The sequence below is a fragment of the Pseudorca crassidens genome, chromosome 2, assembly GCF_039906515.1.
Source record: "Pseudorca crassidens isolate mPseCra1 chromosome 2, mPseCra1.hap1, whole genome shotgun sequence".
In the NCBI taxonomy this organism is placed as follows: Eukaryota; Metazoa; Chordata; class Mammalia; order Artiodactyla; family Delphinidae; genus Pseudorca; species Pseudorca crassidens.
In genome coordinates this window covers 95,987,641-96,004,333 of record NC_090297.1, presented here as the reverse complement: position 1 = coordinate 96,004,333, position 16,693 = coordinate 95,987,641, and the positions used below count along the sequence as shown (strand labels likewise).

Sequence of the window (16,693 nt, the reverse complement as noted above, 5' to 3'; positions counted from 1 at the left end):
TGTTTATTGTGCACCAGGCAGTATGATCGATATAAGAAGTATAAAGTCAAATAAGACATGGATTCTTTCCTCAATGACTTTATGGTTGAGTTGGAGAGCAAAACAAGTAAAACAACAATTATAATACAGTGGGGGTATGTTTTATTGAGATCTAAGAACACAGATGAAGGGTATCTAAAGCAGGGAAAGCCTCCAGGAAAGGGTGACAGAAGGTAGGCCACCAGGATCCCACACTATCAGTAGACTACTCAAACCCCTTCCCCAGCACACCCAAGAGCCCCCTGAACCATGACACAGAGTACCACAAGCTGACAGGAGGCTTCCCATGAATGCTGAATTAAGGAGGGAACCAGGCACAGAAGGGCCCCCCTTCTGTAAAGACCCCATGCTAAAGAACAGAGGTACATGAAGTAGAAATAGAAAGGAGCAAGCAATAGTATAATACCACCTGTTCCCAACCCCCCGCCACACACACACATGCATGCCCATCCATGGAGCCTCTGCAGTGGACAACAGAAGGAAAAATGGACACCCACACACACCCAACAGTCAGTCGTGACTCCAGGAAGCCAGGAGGGAATAAGACAAGACACAGCAGGTATCATTAAGGCTTTACTGGGGATCAGACAGGGCTGGGCAGGAACCACACTGGGAGGCAGGGCCTGCACCTGCACACCAGGCCAATTCTGATCTTCAGGGCAGTGCTGGGAGCTCAGAGCAGAGCTCTGTGGGCCAGGGGTCTGGTCGGGCTCCTCACAGCAGAAGCAACCATGGAAGGGAAGGATAGTCTAGTTGGCTTTAGTGCAGGAGGGATAATGTGGGGTGGGGGAGGAACTTCGCTGAAGAAAAGTGGGGAACTGAATAAAGGATGGATGAAAAGGGGGTTGGGAGGGAGATAAAGGGGGCCAAGACGGCATCTAGAGTGAAAAGAAGGAGAAAGAAAAAGACAGACGGTTCTGTGCACAGGGAGGTCCACCTGGTCTCCAGGACAATGGCTCCTCACTCCCGTCTCCTGGTTACAGGGCAGTATTTGTTGCCCCACATGGCAGTCTTTAGAAACAGAGGGCCTGGGAGGAAGCAACTGGACTTCATGTAGGCAGAGATCTTCTTCAAGCCCTGAGGGTGGGAAAAAGAAGGCCAGGCCTCAGGTCTGCTGCCCCACTGGGGCTCATGCAGCTCTCCCCAAGTTTGGTACCCTGGTACAGCCCTTCCATGTGGGGTCAAATGTTGGGGCAATAGACAGTCTTTTGGGATGCTCAGCTCTGGAAAGCTGACTCTTCCAATTTCCTGTAATTCATTTGATTTCTTAATAAGACTTATCACATATGGAGACTCCACCCTGTATAAGGTGCTGTATATCCACTAGAGATGATAATATAGGTTTAGAATCTCTACACAACTACCTGACAAGATAGGTTCTACTGTCACCATTTATCAGAAGGGAAACTGAGGCACACAGAGGATAAGCACCTCCCTCCTGGTCACACAGCTCATAAGTAATATGTCTAGAATGCAGCCTGGCTCGCTCTCACTCTCCATTCTGAGCTCTTTCTGCTGCACTCCCTTCCTCGCAGCGGAAAACAAAAAGAACAAGGTTCATTCATCATCCACTTATACAAAGAGTTAAGTCACCACTCAGGGCAGTTGCTCACCAACTGTGCCTGGAGGGGTATTCAGGATGGAAAAAAAACAAGATGAAACATTCTGTATTTCGGATACCTGGCTGCTAGATAGTTAAGATGCATAACTAAGGAAAAACTCCAGTCACCTCAGATGTGTGCACCTTTCCATCCACAGAAAAGCACTAAAATCACTAACTTGAGATACCTGTTTTTTGGTGATTAGCAGTGATCTTTTACCAAGACTTAGAGTTGATTATTCTTATTTCCCAAACCTCCTCCCCTACTTCTTGAGAGCAGTTCCTCAGAGCTATCTGAGAGGCTGTCTCCCGGGATATAGTCCTCAGTAAGTTCCCCAAAAAAAGGGAAACCCACTGCTCTTACGTTGTGTGGGTTTTACTTTCCAGTGGACAGTTTTAGTGGCCACAAAGGGGCCCAGAGGAGACTTCTTCCCCTCACCGGAACTTTACAAGGATCTGGAGCCTTGGTACCAGCAAGGCCCCTTGTGCCGGTCCACCTCTCTACATGTCCATACGAATTTGGGTGAGTCTCTCCTGATCTCAGTTTTACCATCTTGGCTGACAATCCTGAGTTTTATTCAGTGGCAGATGAAAAAGGTACCTGACTTCTCAGTTCAGAGATACTGAGAAAGTACCCAGTCGAGAGCCACTGGGAAGGTTCAGGCTGGGTGAGTAGGTAAGGGGCTGGTTGGCATCTTTCCTTGAATTGACTGCTTTAACGGAATTAGTTGGAATATAGTGTAGATACCATATAAGAGCTCTGAACTCCAAAGATAAGGGACAGAGCTCTTCCTGGCCAGGTATGGCTTTCTCAGGCAACTGAGAAACTTGCAGGAGTGGTGGAGGCCAGTCCTTTATACCACACAGCAGTCCCATAGGGAAATCCATTCTTTAATTTACAGAAAGTGGCCCGTCTGGGGACACACAAAAAGATTTGGCCATCCAGTGTTCCCAGTGCCCATCGAGGCTTTAGACTGTCAGAGGGAGAAACTGAGACGTGTAAAAGACCTGAAATGACTCTAGGGTGACAACTAGGAGAGTTCAGCTCAAAAACAACACACTGGCCCACCACATACAGTTTCAATAGTAATTTATCCTGAAAAACAGACTCTGAAATGGGAAACAAAGCTTTCTAAACAAAAGAAAGAAGAGTGACAGATTGCTAACCTATGACTAACACCACAGCCAGGTTTAGGTACATTACATACGGAGCTTATACTTGCAAATACGTAATTGGGGAAGCTATACCAAAGGAGATCTCATCCTAAAAATGGCCAAAACGGGGTTCTTTGGACATTCCAATACTGGGTTTTTTGGGTGTATACAGCTAGAGAAAGCAGGCTATAAGATCAAACAGACTGAATGGAATGCTCATTTCGATTGGTATTTAGAAGCTTCTAAAAGAGGAAATGAGAAAGTAACTTCTTGCAGAAAAGCAACAAAAAATGGCTTGAAATTATATCCGAATTTTTAAAAAGCCCCTGAAGTTGGACCTGCTCTCCATTGCTCCTCCCCGCTCCTCTAAGTGTCCACTGCAATGCTCTCCTTCATGCTATTCGTCTCTCTCTCAACTTCGTTTTTGTAACACCAAAATTGATTCCCCACAGAAAGCACAATAATTCAAAAGCCTTGGTAAAATTGTGATTATTTTGGCCAAAAAGTTTTTAAAACTTTTTTTTTCCCAAAATTCTGACCTTAAGGAAACAAATGCCCTTCTAGGAGGAACGTGCATCATCTCCCCATGCTTTTGAGATATAAATATTCTACCTGATATTAGGCATCTTCTACTGTGTTTTGGTAGCTTAGTCTCTGCAATTGAGAAGGTACACATATGGTATACATTTGGCAGAAAGTTGCATAGTCTGGGATTCCAAGCAGTCTTTTTGTCCAGCTACGCCAGCTTCAGGGAAACGTGTCATAAGTGGTCCCAGTCCATAAAGCGCCTTTGTTGTCTCAACCTTCCTTGTGTCCCTGTACAACAAAGGCCTTTATTTTCTTCGACTATATTTGGGAGTAAACTTTCTGGTTCTGGTGAAGGCTACATCCTTTGCACTCTCTTTTGGGGATGCCTCTTGCATCTTATTGGTTTGAATCACAACTAAAAATCCTAACAATTGATCCTTTAAATTGGAAAAACTTCTAAATTGGTAAATTTTTAGAGACCTCTCATTGTAAACAGTTGTTTTATTGGTATCTATGGAAACCCCAAACTAGAAGGTGGATACAAAGAAATATAATGGCTAACCTTAAGAACTCCCTTAGTTTATAGGATGGAAATCTTTAGATGGTTATTAAGAGATGGGATAAATGAAACAGACTTCGACAGCATTAAAACAACGGTTTTGATACAACACTACCAAAAAGGATGTTTTGGAGAGGCCAAAAAGACCCCTTATTGGTCCTCCTAATGTTAAAGGGCCCCGAACAAGTCCACTCTATTTACCCCAGTTTAGAAAAATTTTAAAGGCAAAAAGGTAAAAAAAATTACATTCAGATACTTGACCAGCAATTGCTCGGGGCAACATGCCAATCAATCAAGTTAAAGATTGACAAAAAGCCCTGGGTCCCTTGGCTCAACCCCTCACTGGAGACCCCAAAGCCTTTTATACAGAAATGGGTAAAATGGCCAGGGAATAAAAAGGAAAGTTTCTGGGACTCCTTATAAGACCAAGACTGGTTAATAGGGTCCTAATGAGGGCAACAGTTAAAGGTATAAGAGTTGATAGAATTGAGATGAAAGTTTATTAAAAATTGGTGTATTTGTGGGTTTTTTAAATAAATTTATTTATTTATTTTTGGCTGCATTGGGTCCTTGTTGCTGCGCTCAACCTTTCCCTAGTTGCAGCGAGTGGGGGCTATTCTTCGTTGCGGTACGCGGGCTTCTCATTGAAGTGGCTTCTCTTGTTGCGGAGCATGAGCTCTAGAGCACAGGCTCAGTAGTTGCAGCGCACAGGCTTAGCTGCTCCGCTGCCTGTGGGATCTTCCCAGACCAAGGCTCGAACCCGTGTCTCCTGCATTGGCAAGCGGATTCTTAACCACTGCCCCACCAGGGAAGTCCCAAAAAATTGGTGTATTTGAACAGGCTTTCTGTAAGATGGTTCATCTCTTTTACCTGATATATTGTGGGGATGTACAATATGTCTCACTGGGGAATGCTCCCCTGCCTGGTATAAGACAGGGTATATAATCTGTCTCTCAGGCAATGTTAATTAAACATGATAAAGGAAACCAATAGGGTTACATGAGTCCACAGAGTATGAGGTAAAAGCTGGGGTCTAATATTCAGGGGCTAACAAAAGCAATAATGGAGTTTGGTTTGGGGGTTTTGTTTGTTTGTTTTGCTTTGTTTGTCCCTAGGGTAAATTGGTCTGAGTTTGACTTGTGCACTCAGAAAGAGGACCTTCTGCAAACATTTGAAGGCATGATACACTGATCCCTAAAGTTCTGGAATATGGAAATCTTTTGATTTCCAGTTTAGTTGGAAATTTTCCTTCTGATATAAGAAAACAAATTAAAGAAAATGTAGTTGGGCAAATCAATCTTTTGGTATCATTTAGGTGGCAGCCCAGTTCTTTGGGGAATTAAAAGCAACTGTGGGGACTTCCCTGGTGGTACAGTGGTTAAGACTCCAAGCTCCCAATGCAGGGGGCCCAGGTTCAATCCCTGGTCAGGGAATTAGATCCCACATGCATGCTGAAACTAAGAGTTTGCATGCCACAACTAAGGAGCCCATGAGCCGCAACTAAGGAGCCCACCTGCCACAACTAAGACCTGGTGCAACCAAATAAATAAATATTTTTTAAAAACAAAAAAATAAAAGCAACTATGTTTGTCTTGCGAATCCCCACATTTCAGAAATGTAAATACAGCCCACAATGACCTGAGACTGAGCCTGATTAACTTAATAAGGTAGAACCTGAAACCAAAGGGAAAAAATAAAGGAAAAGAGGCCTTTTTAAATTCAAATGGTTAGAAAGCCTCCTTCACTCAAAATCTAATTCACAGCCTCTTTTAAGGATTTGTCAAGAATGAACGTAAATCTTAAGTCTTTTCCACGAATAGTAAAAAGCCTAAAGAGTCTCCCTCATTATCGGTTTTAGAAAGGAGGAAGCTGCAACCCACTGCAGTCACCCACTGACAGTGCGCCCTGAGGGGAATTCAGGATGGAGAAAACCAGGATGAAACATTCTGTGTTTTGGATATGGGGGACCTTAAAGGGTTAGGATGCATATCGAACAAAGAATTTCAGTCACCCCAGATTCGTGCATCTACCTACACATATAAAAACACTAAAATCATTAACTTGAGATATTTGTTTTTCGATAATTAGCACTAATCTTTTACCAAGATGCATGCTTGACTACATGTACTTCCCAGCCAAAAATTCATATACCTACTGTCTCCTACCTTACGTCTTGAGAGCAGTTCCTCCGAGCTCTCTGAGAGTCTGTCTCCCGGGCTACAGTCCTCAGTAAGGTCCCCAAATAAAACTGAAACTCACTGCTCTTAAGTTGTGAGGGTTTTTTTTTTCCAGTCAACATCTTGTTATGGGAGTACTTGTTCTTCTCATTTTGCAAAAACATCCTCTTTTTCAGAAAAGACTTCTAGGTTCCCAGGGTTTGCCCACAGAGGGATGGACGCCTAGCAAAACAAAGGGTCTCAGAAAGTGCCCAAACAACTTGCAGAAGAGACCAGATTTCACTCAGCAAAACCTGGATGAAAGGTGATAGTGAAGCAGGAGATAGATGGGACCCAGGCCAAACAGCTGAAGTTCATCCCCTGTGGACAGAAACTCCATAATAGCAGAAACTCCATGAAAGCAGGATGATGGAGGAGGCTGGGCCCTGCCCAGATAAGAGATAAAAGACCACATATTCCTCATTCTCGAAGTCAAGGAGACCTCCCCGACTACACATGCACAGAAAGCCTCCTTGGAGGTCAAAAAGCGAGGGGGTGCCAACTCATAGTAAGTGGTGTCAACTACCCATAGGCCTCTTCGCTAGAATCCATCTTGGCTAAGAGATGTGCAAGCACATAGGGGAGGACCCTAAGATACACCAAATATGGACTCAGAACCAGGCAAAGCGAGATGACTGGTCAAAGGAAACCTGGAAGAAATGCCCCATAAAAGTGATTCAAACTACCACAAGGGAGTGACTGTCTCTCTGAGCCCACCTGGGTGTCTATCCACACGTACTGTACTCTTTTTTTTTCTCCTAATAGACACTTTATTTGTTTCACTACTTTCCATCTTCGTGGGAATTCTTTTCTGCAAAGCCAAAGGGCCAGGGCCTTGTCACTGACCACTGTTCTAGCAGCTAGGATTTGGTGCTCTCAGCGCCACGACCCAACCTCAGTCTCTGGCCGGGAGCCAAAACCCTGCTTCAAGCCGCTGCAGGCTGAGGCCACCTGAGATCTTATTTGGTGCCAAAACCAGGGAATTTAAGGTAAACTGCGGGCTTTGCCCAGCTGCGGCTTGAGGCCTCTGACTTTCACTCTTGCCCTCTTTCTCTTGCTCTCTGCCTCACTTTCTTTTCAAGTCCCACCCCTCAGGCCCTCAGGTCCTGACCCCCATGGCATTTTCCATTGCGGCCAACTCCAATTCCTCCAGAGTTCCCCCTTCACTCCAGGCGTTGGCAGTCCATACACTGCAACAGACAGCCTATTGGGTTGGCCACCTTCAAGCAGACTGCAGTGCTCAAGGAGAGCCCTGGCAATGCACCAGCAGTGGTTCAAGGAACCCCTCACTTGAGGGACTGGGTAGACCAGAGATGTCTGGTCAGGGATCAGTGGGAGAGTAGAGGACACTCAAAATCCCACCAAGCACAGGATTTGAAGGAAATTCAGAGGACGCTCTGAATCTCCTTCAGGTGCCTCCTAGTAATGTTTCCAGAATGCGGACTTCATTTCTAGGAGCGCAGTTAAGCCAGATGGGCTGAGAAAGGAAAGCTTAGGTCCTGCTGTAACATTGCCTGGCCTTTATTTAAGTAGGGGGATGGAAAAAAATGGCCTGAAAATGGGTCTCTTACAATTAGATCTTTACTGCCATAGTATGGGGAAATGGACTGAGGAAAACTCTCCTGACCTTCTAATGATCCCTTCTAACTTCTCCCAACTCTCAGGGGGGAAACCAAGCTCCCCCCACTCCTGCAAGTTCCCTTACTCCTTCAGATTCTTTTGATCAAACTAAGACCCCCACCTCTCTGGAGGGACAATCCCTGCCAGGACAACATTTTATCAGCCAGTCTGCCCCTGTATCCAGGCCAATCTGAGCGTTAAATTGGTCTAAATTTTAGCTATGAAACTATGACCAAGGAAAAAGAAAGATGATTTTTGAGTGTGGCCACAATATTCTTTAGTCTCTGGAGAAAACAGGTTAAGAAAAAAAACTTTTTTTTTTTTTAAATTCCAAAACTGGTTCTTTTTTCATTTGCAATTAGAAGAAGCTAGCTTGTTACTTTTTTCAGAATTCTGACACTGAGGAACAAGTCCTACTAGCAGAACTTGATTTTCTCTCCCTGTGCCTTGAGACCAGGGCTCTCAGGAACACTTATCTAGACCATCTCTAATTCCTGAAGCTGAGAAAAAAAACTGGAATGAAGCCTTTTAAAATTTTTCTTATTCCAACTGTTATTTATAAACTAGTGAGTTTTACATTGTGATATCTAATTCATGACTAAGTTTAGAAAATGAAGTTAGATCTCTCGTTGGATCTGTCTGGATATATGTATGTCTCAGTGTATGTCTTTGTCTTCGGATAATATTGCTGAGGTTAATTTGTAAATGAGCTCTGTTTAATTGGCTTAAAGGAAAGTAAGCACTTACAAATCAGGCAATTCTAAATACAAGAGAAATTAAGCTAAGTGAATTTCAGGTTCACATGAACTGGGAAATATTCAGTATTAAATTAATAACTGGTATTAATGTTTAAGTTTGTTGATCTAATTAATATAGACATGTCTTTAGAGTCATCAACATTATGTATAACACTTTTATTGCATCTAGGTTTAATATAAGCTAAATAAAATCTTGTTATATCCGTTGTAAATTTGTCAGCAAGGAAAGTAACTCAATGTGAACAAACTTCTAAGGAAAAAAATTCAAATGAGATAACAGCTTCGGGTGAACTTTTTAGGAATAAAATAAGATACTGAAACATTCATTACTGAACACTGGCTTCCTTTTACAGAGAAACAAAAGGTCTAGAACTATTAATAAATATGTTTGGTGCCACACATCTATATTTTCTGTAAGAAAGCACATTTTTCAGGAAATTATTATTTGGATTTATGTTTACCAATCTACAGAGTGCTGATACAAAGTACAGTTCATGGTTGCTTAAAGAAAGTAGGATGTGTGTTTTTAGTAAAGAAGATATGAGGAATGGAATTGCATTTTATTAAGGGAAAAAGAAGTAGGTCTGACTTACAGGTGGCTGTTTCTAGATGGAAAAAAAAAGTACTGGATACAGAAACTGACAAAAAGCTTTGTGGAAAGTGGACCCCAAGAAAAGAGTTTTGAGAATGGTCAGGATTGACTAAGCTTAAAATAAATTTAACTGAATAAATGAATTTTAAAAGTAAGCTGGTGCAAAACTTGAATTGGGGGACTTCCCTGGTGGCACAGTGGTTAAGAATCCACCTGCCAACACGTCCTCAATGGGGAAAAACTGAAACCATTTCCACCAAGATCAGGAAGAAGAAAAGGTTGCCCACTCTCACCACTATTATTCAACATAGTTTTGGAAGTTTTAGCCACAGCAATCAGAGAAGAAAAAGAAATAAAAGGAATCCAAACCAGAAAAGAAGAAGTAAAGCTGTCACTGTTTGCAGATGACATGATACTACACATAGAGAATCCTAAAGATGCCACCAGAAAACTACTAGAGCTAATCAATGAATTTGGTAAAGCAGCAGGATACAAAATTAATGCACAGAAATCTCTTGCATTCCTATAAACTAATGATGAAAAATCTGAAAGAGAAATTAAGGAAACACTCCCATTTACCACTGCAACAAAAAGAATAAAATATCTAGGAATAAACCTACCTAAGGAGATGAAAGACCTGTATGCAGAAAATTATAAGATGCTGATGAAAGAAATTAAAGATGACATAAATAGATGGAGAGATATACCATGTTCTTGGACTGGAAGAATCAACATTGTGAAAATGACTATACTACCCAAAGCAATCTACAGATTCAATGCAATCCCTATCAAACTACCACTGGCATTTTTCACAGAACTAGAACAAAAAATTTCACAATTTGTATGGAAACACAAAAGACCCCGAATAGCCAAAGCAATCTTGAGAAAGAAAAACAGAGCTGGAGGAATAAGGCTCCCTGACTTCTACAAAGCTACAGTAATCAAGACAGTATGGTACTGGCACAGAAACAGAAGTATAGATCAATGGAACAGGAAAGCCCAGAGATAAACCCACGCACATATGGTCACCTTATCTTTGATAAAGGAGGCAAGAATATACAGTGGAGAAAAGACAGCCTCTTCAATAAGTGGTGCTAGGAAAACTGGACAGCTACATGTAAAAGAATGAAATTAGAACACTCTCTAACACCATACACAAAAATAAACTCAAAATAGATTAAAGACCTAAATGTAAGGCCAGACACCATCAAACTCTTAGAGGAAAACATAGGCAGAACACTCTATGACATAAATCACAGCAAGATCCTTTTTGACCCACCTCCTAGAGAAATGGAAATAAAAACAAAAATAAACAAATGGGACCTAATGAAACTTAAAACCTTTTGCACGGGAAAGGAAACCATAAGCAAGACGAAAAGACAACCCTCAGAATGGGAGAAAATATTTGCAAATGAAGCAGCTGATTAATTTGCAAATGAAGCAACTGATTAAACAAAGGATTAATCTCCAAAATTTACAAGCAGCTCATGCAGCTCAATATCAAAAAAACAAACAACCCAGTCCAAAAATGGGCAGAAGACCTAAATAGACATTTCTCTAAAAAAGATATACAGATTGCCACAAACACATGAAAGAATGCTCAAAATCATTAATCATTAGAGAAATGCAAATCAAAACTACAATGAGGTATCATCTCACACCAGTCACAATGGCCATCATCAAAAAATCTACAAACAATAAATGCTGGAGAGGGTGTGGAGAAAAGGGAACCCTCCTGCACTGTTGGTGGGAATGTGAATTGATACCAAGGAAGCAACCTAAGTGTCCATCAACAGATGAATGGATAAAGAAGATGTGGCACATATACACAATGGAATATTACTCAGTCATTAAAAAGGAACGAAACTGAGTTATCTGTAGTGAGGTGGATGGACCTAGGGTCTGTTGTACAGAGTGAGGTAAGTCAGAAAGAGAAAAACGACTACTGTATGCTAACACATATATATGGAATCTAAAAAAAAAAAAAAAAGGTCATGAAGAACCTAGGGGCAAGATGGGAGTAAAGATTCAGACCTACTAGAGAATGGACTTGAGGATATGGGGAGGGAGAAGGGTAAGCTGGGACGAAGTGAGAGAGTGGCATGGACATATATACACTACCAAACGTAAAATAGATAGCTAGTGGGAAGCAGCCGCATAGCACAGGGAGATCAGCTTGGTGCTTGGTGACCACCTAGAGGGGTGGCATAGGGAGGGTGGGAGGGAGGGAGACGCAAGAAGGAAGAGATATGGGGACATATACGTATATATATTTTTATATATATATATAACTGATTCACTTTGTTATAAAGCAGAAACTAACAACCATTGTACAGCAATTATACTCCAATAAAGATGTTAAAAAAAAAAAAGAATCCACCTGCCAATGTAGGGGACACAGGTTCAATTCCTGGTCCAGGAAGATCCCACATGCCATGAAGCAACTAACCTCATGCGCCACAACTACTGAGCCTGCGTGCAACAACTACTGAAGCCCGTGTGCCTAGAGCCCGTGCTCCACAACAAGAGAAGCCACTGCAATGAGAAGCCTGCACACCGCAACGAAGAGTAGCCCCTGCTCACCGCAACTAGAGAAAGCCCATGAGCAGCAACAAAGACCCAACACAGCCAAAGATAAATAAATAAAAATCTACTTAAAATTAAGAAGCCTAGCTTGTTCTTTCTAAGGACACAACGGTTTCCCAGACAAGATGACGGTGATGCAGAGATTCCAGACACTTCTTGGAACAGATCCTGCTGGAATAACAGCAGATGTCACCCCGGGTCGCTTAATGAGTCAGGGCGAGAGCTCTGTGACCCCAACTAGGTAGGGTCTGTGAGCCTCTTGACAGCCTGAAGAAGCTACAGAAGACAGACCTTTGCCTTTCGTCCTCCCAATAAAGATTTCTTGGGGTTCATGTCTCTCAGGGGGGGATTTGAGGCAGGAGATAGATGGGCCCCAGGCCAAACAGCTGAAGTTTGTCCCCTGTGGACAAAAACTCCGTAATAGCAGAAACTCCATAAAAGCAGGATGATGGGGGAGGCTGGGCCCTGCCCAGATAAGAGATAAAAGACCACATATTCCTCATTCTCGAAGTCAAGGAGACCTCCCTGACTACAGATGCGCAAAAAGGCTCCTTGGAGGTCAAAAAGCGAGGGAGTGCCAACTCATAGTAAGTGATGTCAACTACCCATAGGCCTCTTTGCTAGAATCCATCTTGGCTAAGAGATGTGCAAGCACATAGGGGAGGACCCTAAGATACATCAAATACAGACTCAGAATCAGGCAAAGCAAGATGACTGGTCAAAGGAAACCTGGAAGAAATGCGCCATAAAAGTGATTCAAACTACCACAAGGCCGCGACTCTCTCTCTCAGCCCACCCGGGTGTCTATCCACACGTACAGTACTCTTATTTTTCTCCTAATAAACACTTTACTTGTTTCACTACTTTCCATCTTCGTGGGAATTCTTTTCTGCAAAGCCAAAGGCCAGGGCCTTGTCACTGACCACTGTTCTAGTGGCTAGGATTTGGTGCTCTCACCGCTGCGACCCGACCTCAGTCTCTGGCTGGGAACCAAAATCCTGCTTCAAGCCGCTGCAGGCCGAGGCCACCCGAGATCAGTATGAAGGTGTGGAGCACAGGCCAGGCCAAGCCAGACTCTAATTATTCCACTTAAAGGACAGAGTCCACCTGCCTGGCCTGGGACTTGAGCCCGGTCTCACTGGGCCCCAACCTACCACATCCCAGTACTGCTGCAGCCAACTAGGCAGTGAGACACTCAGGTGTATCTGTGCACAGTCTTCCCAAGACAGACAGTGCCCAATAAGTTCCAAGGATTCAAAGATCCTGGGGGTGCCTGTACCCAACAGCTCAGGCCCCAACAGGCCACATACTGCAGCCCACATCTGTCCCCATCCTCCCTGCCGGGAAGTCATCCCAGCTCTTGCAAAATTCTCAAGGCCAATAAGCCTGGAGCAGAACCAGAGCTGATGAGAACTAGCTAAGAAAGCAGATTTGATGATGGGGCCGGGTGGGGAGTGGGGGTGGGAATAGAGAACAGATTGTACTGAAAAACCTATTGGATTAGAGCTTCAAATTCCCAAATCTGACATAAAGCAGGCTTTGTTGCTCTCCCACTGGTTGACTGAGGGTGACCGATGATGAGCTGGGAGGTGAGGTCAGGCTGTGCTCCTCCAGCACCAAGTGGTTCCACGCACACCACACAGCTCGGGGTTCCTGTAATTCTCCAGCTGCACTGAGCCCCAGAAGGTGGGCGCCAGGACTGTGTTGCTTCTTCATCCCCACTGTGCCTGACACAGTGCCTCATACAGAGGAGAGGGTCAGATCAGTGAATGTTACTAAAAATAAATGTACCATCCCGCCTCTGAGATCGGAATCTTGGGTAACTGGCAGGAAGAAGGAAGGAAGATGAGGGAAGGAAAGTGCCCACTATAAGAGGTGTCGAGATAAAATCCTTCCAAAGGACACCTATGTATGTACTCAAATCCCAGCACCAACTACAGTCCTGAGAATCTCAATACAACTGGCGGCGACTCACTTGTGCAGACCCCTCTGGAGATCTAGAGAAGATATTGTCTGTGTTTTTAGTACTTGATATCAGTCCTACGGTGTCTCAACTCTACTAATGCCAGCTGCAGGCAAACTCCTGAAGGTTCTGCTTCCTCCACACTTTCCAGAGCTGTGAACCAGACAGGTAAAGGACCTGAGCTTTCTTTTCCATACAGGAAAAGGAGAGCCACTGACTGCTGCCCATAGAAGCCAGATGTTCTGACTGGGAGCCCAGCACAGCCTGTACTGGCCCTGTGACCTTCAGAAATTATCCTTTCAGCTTAACTCCTTATCTGTAAACTGAAGAGGATAATTCTTTTACCACGGAGGAATGTTACAAAGATTAAATTTGACACAATATATGTTAGATGCTGAGCAGAGATTCTGGCATAAACCAAGTCCTCATTAAATGTTATTCTTCATTTGGGTTCCAACTAGGAAAGCATCAGTGAAGAGAGGGAAGAGAAGAGAGATATAAATACTAGAGGGGTCAGGAGAATCACCTCAAAACGGGAAGTGAAGTCTTTCAGGTTTGGGAATTCATCCAGACACCTGGGCTCAAATGTGCGGTGCATGTCAAGGATGTCGTACGCCAGGAAATGCACGTAGGTGAGCTGCAGAAAGGAAAAGCGTGAATGGGCACCAAACTCTGAACGCGGGAAAAATGACAGCTCTCCATCCCCCGAAGCCGTCCCCCTTACCTTGTCCCCTGCAAACCAGGGCCTCTTCCCCAGAAAATCTGAGAAGAGCTTCATCGTTTTAGGGATCTCCTTCAAGTAATCAGGCTTTAGTTTCTCCTGAGGCACAAAACAGCTGTCACTGCCCTCAGATATAGACGCCCTGGGCAGAGACCAGGCCTCTCAGGGCTGTGCCTGATCCCAGCTGCCAAGTACACCTGGGTCAGTGCCCAGGCTGCGATTTAACCCACTTGTGTTCATTAGACTCCTACCAGGTACCACCTCCCATCTGTGAGAGGAGATGGGAAGGCAAAGGGCAAAACAACACCGCGCCTGAACCTGTCACCACTCAGCTCCAAGCACCTGCCGTGGGTCAGACCAGCAGTGCTGTGAGACCTGGCAGAGCGCAGGCCTCAGACCTCAGGAAGATCAACGCTCAAATGACTCAGGAAAGAAGTCCTAAGTTCCAGCGTGGGTGACAGAAAGGGTGTGAATGCCGATGCAGTCTCTGAACAGATGAGGAGAATCTGAGAGGCTGAAAGGAAGGAGGGAGAGGAACAAAGTCTGACCCCAGGCTGCCTGCTGGGCACATGTGTTTATGCCTGAGATGCCGAGGAGGAGGTGCTGGGCTAACGAGGAAAACACCCTGTCTAGGAACTGAATTTCCACCCAAGGATGTCTGGACTCTATCCTAAGATTGGTGGGAACTAAGTCAGAGTTTCCAAGGGAATGTCTTGGTGGATCAGTAGCTCCAAGGAGTTCAAAGGCAAAAGACCAGTGTAGACGCGACCATGACCAGCATTTCAAACCCTGTCCGGCCCGGTGGGAGGGGACTCACAAAGTCAGAGCTGTAGCAGATCATAGCCATGCACAAGCGGACATCCATAACCTGGTTCTCCAACACGTCCACGCGAATCTTCTCTTCCTCTGTCTCCCCACCTGTGGCCACACAACAGGGACTCACCCTCAGGATCCCGCCCCAGACAAGCCCAGGGCATGGCCACCTGTGCCCCTCCCCCACCCACAGCTCCACTCACACATGTTGTGCTTGCGAGCAATGTAGCAAAGGATGGCGTTGCTCTGGGTGAGCTTGTGAGCCCCATCAATTAAGTAGGGCAGCTGGAGGAACAACAGGCCAGGTCGGTTGGGCCACCAGGCTCCCCTGCACCCACTCCCTTGAGCAAGGGCAGAGATGAAACCTGGCACTCACAGAGCCTGGCCCATGGTAGACACTAAATAATATACTGTAAAATGAAGGGATGAGCTGGGACATACAGCATTATGGAAAGGCAGTGAAGAGAACCAGGAAGCTGAGAGGCCGAGCAGAAGGCACCGGACCCTGAAACCTCTAAGCTGGGTAAGCAGATGGACAGGGACACCGTCCACTTTCCCCCAGAGCACCCCAGCCCCTGCACCTACATTGGGGAAGTCCAGGCCCAGCTTGGATTTTTCATTCAGCTACTGGCTTCTGTCATAGTTGGGAGCTGTGGTAAAGAAGATGCAGTGAAACAAACTGCCCCGGAGTCCAACCCTCCTTCCCGGGGGACCTACCAAGGAGTCAGAGACAAGAGCCCCTGAACAGGTGGATCTGGAATCTGAACCTCTAAATCTCGCATGGAGTTTTGGGGGAAAGCATAATTAGACGGCTCTGGAACCCACATGAGTAAGAATTACAAAGGGTTAGTGCAAGCAATAAAAGGAACCCGTGCCAATGGCTGATACAGGGGCCCGGCCATCGGCTCTCATGGCCGGCCTTGGAGGCCAGCTAGACACTCAAAGAGTTCGGGAAGGGTTAGACCTCTCTCCAGCTGCTGGAGGGCAGCAGACAGAAATAACAGGGGCCAGGACACGGGTTGCTTGGTACCAAATCAGCATGAATTGAGCAGAAGCCAGGACATGACAAGGATGCCATTACCGTCCCCCAGCGGGTACTTCTTCTCCTCCAGAAGTTTGAGTCTGTGTCCTCCAGAAGCAGGCGGATGGCGTGAGCCAGCTGAGAGAGATAGCCGGGACAAAGGACAGACATGAGGTTTAACCGCGCGACTTTCTGTGCTCCGGGTCCCCTCCCACACTCCCAACCCTCTCCCCGACCAGGGAAGGAGAGACGGAGGGAAGGGGCTGGGCTGCAGCGAGCCCCACAGACGAAGTTTCTGGCGAACCGGTCCCCAGCTGCGCAGCATTTCCCTGCCCGCCCTGGTGGACCCCCGCTCACCCCGCGGATATCCCAGTAACCCCGGATCATTGCCATGGTCAGGGTTCGTGGATCGGGGTACCCTCTCCGAACCGCTGTGGAAGTTCATCCGGGTGCCTGGATCAAGCCTGGGTGTGGCCTGAGTGAGGCCACGCCCCACCGCGTCTCTCCGCCCCGCCCCCAACT

The 16,693-nt window shown here is 45.3% G+C and overlaps 1 protein-coding gene across 3 annotated transcripts; it reads right to left on the bottom strand.

The window, feature by feature from the left end:
- Positions 1 to 124: 124 nt before the first annotated feature.
- LOC137219096 (glutathione S-transferase Mu 1-like) lies at positions 125 to 16,688 on the bottom strand. 3 transcript variants are annotated; one of them, XM_067727173.1, is made up of 7 exons: positions 16,232 to 16,305; positions 15,736 to 15,800; positions 15,354 to 15,435; positions 15,155 to 15,255; positions 14,341 to 14,436; positions 14,143 to 14,253; positions 125 to 1,116 (listed from the first exon to the last, which is right to left on the bottom strand). In XM_067727173.1, exons 3-7 carry the CDS (start codon positions 15,355 to 15,357, stop codon positions 1,000 to 1,002), a joined length of 429 nt encoding a protein of 142 aa, XP_067583274.1. In that variant the 5' UTR covers positions 15,358 to 15,435; positions 15,736 to 15,800; positions 16,232 to 16,305; the 3' UTR covers positions 125 to 999. The 3 variants fall into 3 exon arrangements, with proteins under 3 accessions (XP_067583274.1, XP_067583272.1, XP_067583273.1); XM_067727171.1 differs by lacking the exons at positions 15,354 to 15,435; positions 15,736 to 15,800 and adding an exon at positions 16,529 to 16,688 and having other exon boundaries at positions 16,232 to 16,309; XM_067727172.1 differs by lacking the exons at positions 14,341 to 14,436; positions 15,354 to 15,435; positions 15,736 to 15,800 and adding an exon at positions 16,529 to 16,688 and having other exon boundaries at positions 16,232 to 16,309.
- Positions 16,689 to 16,693: the final 5 nt, after the last annotated feature.

Bases quoted from the DNA above. Each gene is read 5' to 3' on its own strand.
- LOC137219096 (XM_067727171.1), bottom strand. From the start codon at position 16,616: ATGAACTTCCACAGCGGTTCGGAGAGGGTACCCCGATCCACGAACCCT. The intron at 14,437-15,154 runs GTGAGTCCCCTC...TTTGTGCCTCAG, and splicing joins TCTGCTACAGCTCTGACTTT to GAGAAACTAAAGCCTGATTA. The intron at 1,117-14,142 runs GTGATTCTCCTG...TCCCACCCTCAG, and splicing joins ACTTCACTTCCCGTTTTGAG to GGCTTGAAGAAGATCTCTGC.